The following is a 7,378-nucleotide window of genomic DNA, read 5'->3' as shown; positions in this document are numbered from 1 at the left end:
TAATAGAGACGGGGTTTCACCGTGTTGACCAGGATGGTCTCGATCTCTTGACCTCGTGATCCACCCGCCTCGGCCTCCCACAGTGCTGGGATTACAGGCTTGAGCCACCGCGCCCGGCCAGGAAATCTTTCATCACAGTATTTGGCTGAAGATAGAGTAATTGCAAGGGAGAAATGACAGATTGTGAGTTGAGAGTAGAATCAGTCTATTTATATTTATTTTATCTGATAGACACTATGCTGAACATGTCTCTTGTTCTTTTAGTTAGTCCTTAAACATTTATGTGAGTTAGGTACTATTGTGTCATTTTTATAGGTGATGAGAAAACAGGCTTAGAAAGGGAAAGGAACTTGCTTGAGTTAATAGCGTAAGTGGCACAGTTGAACCTGGAACTGCCTTACCTTCAGAGCCTGAGCTCATAACTATCATGTTTTACTGCCACCTGAAGTTGGATACAAGTAAGTGCTTAGCCATCACTAAACATTATTTATATTGTTAGTTAGGTTGAGACCAGATGGAGGTTTGCAAGTAAAGACTTAACAGATTTTTTAAAAAAATTTTTATGGAAAGGAATGTCTTTTAAAATATTTGGACAGGAGATTGTATGATCAGAACTCTGTAGGAAAAAATATTTTGTCAGTGGTATAGAGTTTAGATTACATGGTGGTGAGTGAAGGTTGAAAGTCCTATATGGAAATTTGTTACAGTAATCTATTGAGCGGTAACGAAGGCTAGGACTGGGGCAGTGGGGGTAGAAGAGTAGAGGGAGAACGTGAAAGTGGGATCAACAGAACTTAGATATTGAGTGTCAAGAGGCACAGGGAGAAGAAAAGTAAAATTGCCTAGGAAAGATGGCAGTATCATTCGTAGAACCAAAACCTAAGAGGGAGGGGAGACCATAGGAAGGAAATGTTTAGAAGGAAGGGAGGACCTGGCAGGGCATGGTGGCTAATGCCTATAATCGCAGTGCTTTTTGGGAGATCCAAGAGGGAAGATTGCTTGAGCCCAGGAGTTTGATAACAGCCTGAGCGACACAGCAAGACCCCATTTCTACAAAAAATAAAAAATTAGCCAGGTAAGGTGGCATGCTCCTATAGTCCCAGCTACTTGGGAGGCTAAGGCCGGAGAATCCCTTGAGTCCATGAGTTCAGAGTTGAAGTGAATTGTGATTGTGCCATTGCACAAGTTGAAGGGCACTATGATTGCGCCATTGCACTCCAGCCTGGGTGATAGAGCAAGACTCTATCTTAAAAAAAAAAGAAGGGAGGGCCTTCAGATGGGAGAGTTATTCTAGATCTCCTGCATTTAGTTGATAATTTGATACTAGAGGACAAGAGTGAGATAAAGAGTAGAGATTGATTTGGGAATCATTCTCTGAGCTAACCTTAGAAATCATGGAATTTGAGATCCTAGGGAAAAATCTGTTTAGAAAGAAAAGGAGAACAAAAACACAACCATAGAGACATATATTAGTGGATGGTAGGAAGAGGACAACTAAAAAAAGGATGATTAGAAGTGGGAGTACAAGATTACAAAAGCACTGTCACAAATTAACAGAAAAATTTTTTTTAAAAGATGGGACATTTAACACCGGCAAATGCTGCAAAAGAGAATGAGGTCTTAGATTAATAAGCTATGGAAAACTGGCTGTTTGGAAAAAGAAAAAGCAGGTTAGTGCCTTAGCTTATCCCAAGATGAGAGTAGATTCAGACTTTTAAATTGATTTTTAAAAATTAAACCTTTAGAAGAAAATAAGTTAATTCATTGCTGAATAAATTTATATAGAAATATAAAACTTACAAATTTAAAAATGTACTATCAAAAGCAAAGGAAATATTTAACCAATATGACATGCTCAGTATTCTCAGATTGTAAAGATCTCTTAAAAACAGACAAAACTAAGGGCTGGACATGGTGGCTTACGCCTGTAATCCCAGCACTTTCGGAGGCTGAGGTGGGCGGATCACGAGGTCAGGAGATCGAGACCATCCTGGCCAACATGGTGAAACCCCACCTTTACCAAAAATACAATAAATTAGCGAGGCATGGTGGCACATGCCTGTAATCCCAGTTATTCAGGAGGCTGAGGCAGGAGAATCACTTGAACGCGGGAGGCAGAGGTTGCAGTGAGCTGAGATCACACCACTGTACTCCAGCCTGGGCAACAAAGCAAGACTCTGTCTCAAAAAAAAAAAATAGGCAAAACTATTCCTTTATAATAGATAAATGTATTTCATATATATATATACACACATATATATACACATATATATATACACATATATATACACATATATATGTATATATACACATATATATACATATATATATACACATGTATATATATATATGTATATATATGTGTATATATACATATATATATATATGGTTCATGAAAGAAGAAACTCAAATGACCTGTAATTATATTAAATATTGTTCATCTTCAATTTAGAAAACCATTAACATTTTTGCTTACCAATTAGCAAAGATTTTAAAATTTTTTGGTGAAATGGACATTTTTATTTTGTGGTACATATTTGAAAATGCCCAGCAGATGGGAGAACAGATCAGTTATTACCTTTAAAACTATTTTTTAGGCCCAGGAACAGTGGCTCATCCTGTAATCCTAGTATCTTTGGGAGACCAAGGCAGAAGGATTGCTTAAATCCAGGAGTGCAAGACCAGCTTGGGTGACATGGTAAAGCCCATCTCTACTGAAAATACAAAAATTAGTCTAGAATGGTGGCCTGAACCTGTAGTCCCAGCTATGTGGAAGGCTGAGGCAGGAGAACCACTGGAACCTGGGAAGTAGAGGTTGCAGTGGGCTGAGGTCATTGCCACTGCATTCCAGGCTGGGTGACAGAGCAAGACTCTGTCTTAGAAACAAAAAAAACCACTATTACAAAAAAACAATTTAGCAACCAGTATTTTGACCTTCAAAATACTTGACTTGGCTGTTCTATTCTGTAATCTGTCCGAAAGAAACAAGAAATCCAGGCAGGGCACGGTGGCTCATGTCTGTAATCATAACATTTTGGGAGGCTGAGGTGGGTGGATCACTTGAGCCTAGGAGCTCAAGACCATCCTGGGCAGTACGGATAAACCCTGTGTCTGCAAAAAATAAAAAAATTAGCTGGGTGTGGTGGGGTGTGCCTGTGGGATATGAGGATCACCTGAGCCTGCGGAGGTCAAGGTTGCAGTGAGCAGTGATTGTGCCTGTGTATTCCAGCCTGGGCAACAGAGTGAAACAACCTCTCAAAAAAGAAAAAAAAAAATCCCCAAAAAGACCAATGAAAAGAAGATGATCAAATTGTGATATGTCTATATATGATTTTCTGCAGTCATTCAAAATGATTTTCAATAATCTGGGGGATATGCCCAATATATATTAACTAAACAAACAAAAACCCACCCAGAATATGAAACCATTATACAGTGTGTGATTGCAGTCATATGCAAAGGACTGGCAAGAGATACTCTTTTTTTATTTTTATTTTTTGAGATGGAGTCTGACTCTGTCTCCCAGGGTGGAGTACAGTGGCGTGATCTTGGCTCACTGCAACCTCCGCCTCCCAGATTCAAGCAATTCTCCTGCCTCAGCCTCCTGAGTAGCTGGGACTGCAGGTGCCTGCCACCATGCCTGACTAATTTTTGTATTTTTAGTAGAGATGAGGTTTCACCATATTGGCCAGGCTGGTCTCAAACTCCCGACCTCAAGTGATCCACCCACCTCGGCGTCCTAAAGTGCTGGGATTCCAGGAGTGAGCCACTGTGCCTGGCTGGTTTCTTTTTCATAAGGGGAGAATTATTTTGTCTTAACTAATTGGAAGTGAAAACCTCAGATGTTTCTTTCTTTACTGGACCCAGTGGCTTTTTTTTGGAGATGGAGTTTTGCTCTTGTTTTCCAGGCTGGAGTGCAATGACATGATCTTGGCTCACTGCAACCTCCACCTCCCAGGTTCAAGCGATTCTCCTCCCTCAACTTCTTGAGTAATTGGGATGACAGGTGTGTGCCACCACACCCAGCTGATTTTGTATTTTTAGTAGAGATGGAGTTTCTCCATGTTGGTCAGGCTGGTCTCGAACTCCCGACCTCAGGTGATCTGCCCACCTTGGCGTCCCAAAATGCTGGGATTATAGGCATCAGCCACCACGCCTGGCCCCCAGTGGAAAATTTATCAGGATATTTTGTAGAGCAGTCTGCCTTTTAATATGCCACTTTACTTAGTTTATTTACTCCACTAAAATACACCTGACTTCTCACCTGGAACATTCTCCAGCATTATTTGTCGGTCCCAGAGAACATTAGTAAAAAAAGTAGATGAGGGATTACTTAATGGTGAAAGAATTTCCGGGAGGGGAAGCAGTTGGGGGAAGGGTGAAGGAATTGAAACTACTAGGGAAAGTAGCCTGTGATGAAGCCCAAGTGAGGTGTGAAGTAAGCTGATGAACTGTAAAGATTGTCGGGAGAGTTAAAGGTTATGATGAGACTGAATAAAAGGTATTGTAGGAGGCAGGTAGAATGAATAGGAAGTTGTAGTTAGAGGGATTTTGGAGTTCAAGATCTAGGAAGAGGAACAAATGTAAGTATCAAGGAAATTTAAGGAGTAGTACTACATAGGTTTTCAGATAACTACATTGAAAAATTGAGATCAAAATGTTAGAATGATGCACAGCATGGATGTTAAAATCACTCAAATTTTAATTCCTAGCAACTAATCATAGCATTTTTGGAATCTGCTGTACCTTTATCATAGTAGGTTTATCTCATGCTCTGAATGTTCCCCTTCCCTCACATTTCCCTAAAACTTGTCTAGCACTAGATGTGCAATTTAGTATGAATTTTCTAGCTTAACAACTTTTAGGAATCTTATAGTCAAGATAATACATTTTAGGGTACACTCTTTGGTCACATAACTCATCAGTAGCAGAGTCAGAGCTAGAAACCTTACTTTCCCATTTTTGGTTTATTCTAGTTGTCATCTGTTACTTAAAAAGCAGCAAGAACTCTTCTTTCAAACTAATTAGGAACCTCTTAAAATATCATGGAGAGGCAATATGCAGTCTTAAAATGGTTTTGGAAGCCTAAGTGAAGCAGTGTCAAAACTGTCTATTTTCAGACCATATTCTGCAGGTAGTCAACACTAATCAGGTACTGAGTGTAAATTACTGAGGTGTTCCATCTATTAAAAACAAGCATTTAGGGAACCCTCAAAATAGTGCTTGTCATACCTTACTGTCCACATATATAATCTGGGGATCTTGTTAAAATGCTAGCTCTGATATAGTAGGTCTAGAATACTTCTGAAGATTGTGCATTTCTGACAAGCTCCTCGATAGTGCTTGTCCTTTTGGTTTAAAGACCACACTTTGAATAGAAGGGCCCTAAAGGATTTCTGTGGTACATAGTTTGAAAATGTCTTTTAAAATATGAAGATGGGCACAGTGGCTCATGCCTATAATCGCAGCACTTTGGAAGACTGAGAAGGGTGGATTGCTTAGGTCAGGAGTTCAAGACCAGCCTGGGCAACATGGTGAAAACCCATCTCTACAAAATGTGCAAAAGAATTAGCTGGCCGCTGTGGTGGGGGCTTGTAGTCCTACCTACTCAGGAGGCTGAGGCATGAGAACTGCTAGAACGTGGGAGGCAGAAGTTGCAGTGAGCTGAGATCATACCACTGCACTCCAGCCTGGGCGATGGAGTGAGACTCTGTCTCAAAAAAAAAAAGATGGCTATGTGAGGAGAGAGAGATGTTAATTAGTTTGACTGTAGTAAGTTTTTTCACTATGTATGTGAAAATATGCTATACAGTTTTTATTAAAAAGAAATCATTGCCTTCGGGCAACCCTTCAGTCAATCTCTAGATGAACTTAAGGGGTTATGTAGGCTTCTACCCAAAGGCTCTTTATGTATTTGATAAGGCTGACCAAAAATTATAAAGCTTTTTTTGAGCTCCTAAAATCTTAGAAGCTTTCATCCTCTTGCTGTTTTTTCTTAAATTCAAAGGGCATTTATTATTTTTCTCTCACTCCTGTGCTTAAGTAATCTTCCCACCTTATTCTCCCAAAGTGCTGCACTTGCAAGCGTGAGCTACAGCACTCAGCATCTGTTAGCTGAATCTGTTAGATTTTATTTTGTTCAGGCCTATTCTGAAATTCCTAGTAGTATGGATTAGTACTGTGTAGTGATTTGGAGGTAGTACATACAATAACCTTAACTGAGACATCTGCAGATTGGCTACTTATGTCCTTGTTTCTAATCCATGACTAGAACCTCTCTGGGAGGAAAAAGAATCAACTATATTTAGCCAACAGTAGCAGTAGCTTTCAGTCCGATATTTCCTGTTAGTGTTCTTCCTTCCTTTCTGTCCCTCCAGTTGATGTTACTGCTTTGAGTGGGGATATCAGGGCCTAGTCCCTGGGAAATACACGCACTTTGTTCTCTAGTGTGGGAGAATCAGCCCTGCCTCAGACTTGAATATTAATAGCCAATGGAAACCAAGAAACAATAATGGTGAAGTTATCTGTGCTTGTGATAAAGTAGTGCCCTTTAAAAGGATTTTGAGAACTTGACTTTATTCCTGTTTATATAGGGCTTCCTGAAGGCTTATTTGAAATATGAACCAGCATATCTAATAGTTCTCAACGGCTGCAAGTGTTTCTATGCCCTTGGACAACCCTTCACTCTATCTCTAGGTGAACTTTGAGGGTTATGTAAGATTCTACCCAAAGGCTCTTTATGTGTTTAATAAGGCTGACCAAAATTTAAAAAGCTTTTTTTAAACTCCTAAAATCTTAGAAGTTTTCATTCTCTTGCTGTTTTTTTCTTAAATTCAAAGAGTATTTATTATTTTTCTCTCCCCCTTCCTTTTCCTGTCATCTTACCCAGAGTGAGCACAAATGGATCAGATGACCCTGAAGATGCAGGATCTGGTGAAAATAGGAGAGCCAGTGGGAATAATTCTCCATCACTCTCAAATGGCGGTTTTAAACCTTCTAGGCCTCCAAGACCTTCACGACCACCACCACCCACCCCACGTAGACCAGGTTTGTATTCCAGCTGTCAGTACTCTAATAAATAATGTTCTGGTTGGCAATTCATCCTTAGGTAAGTTTCAGGAAATTCTTTTAGGTGAGTTTTCTGTGTGTATTTTTGCATTTAAGATTTTGGCAAAGAATGATCTTTCTGTAGGTAACCAAAAGTGCCTTTTTCCTAAGTTTCAGTTCAGAGTGACGTTACTGAGGCAGTGCTCTATTGAGAATGAAAATGACATGTGCATAATATAAAATATAGGCAATACAGATAACATTGCAATAACATTTCTTACATGGTTTGTAACTATAACATAAACGTATTAAGTAGTCAAGGATTTGGTTG

The 7,378-nt window shown here is 39.6% G+C and overlaps 1 protein-coding gene across 1 annotated transcript in view; it reads left to right on the top strand.

Moving 5' to 3' along the window:
* ITCH (itchy E3 ubiquitin protein ligase) overlaps positions 1–7,378 on the top strand; it is a 144,997-nt gene that overhangs the window by 64,999 nt on the left and 72,620 nt on the right. Inside the window, exon 8 of the mRNA XM_017511319.2 lies at positions 6,890–7,047. Within this exon, the coding sequence (XP_017366808.1) occupies positions 6,890–7,047 (158 nt within the window). The remainder of the gene's footprint in view (positions 1–6,889; positions 7,048–7,378) is intronic.

The sequence above is a fragment of the Cebus imitator genome, unplaced genomic scaffold (assembly GCF_001604975.1).
Source record: "Cebus imitator isolate Cc_AM_T3 unplaced genomic scaffold, Cebus_imitator-1.0 Scaffold18, whole genome shotgun sequence".
In the NCBI taxonomy this organism is placed as follows: Eukaryota; Metazoa; Chordata; class Mammalia; order Primates; family Cebidae; genus Cebus; species Cebus imitator.
Note: the sequence above shows the minus strand (reverse complement) of the source record. Positions and strands in the feature narration are given on the sequence as shown.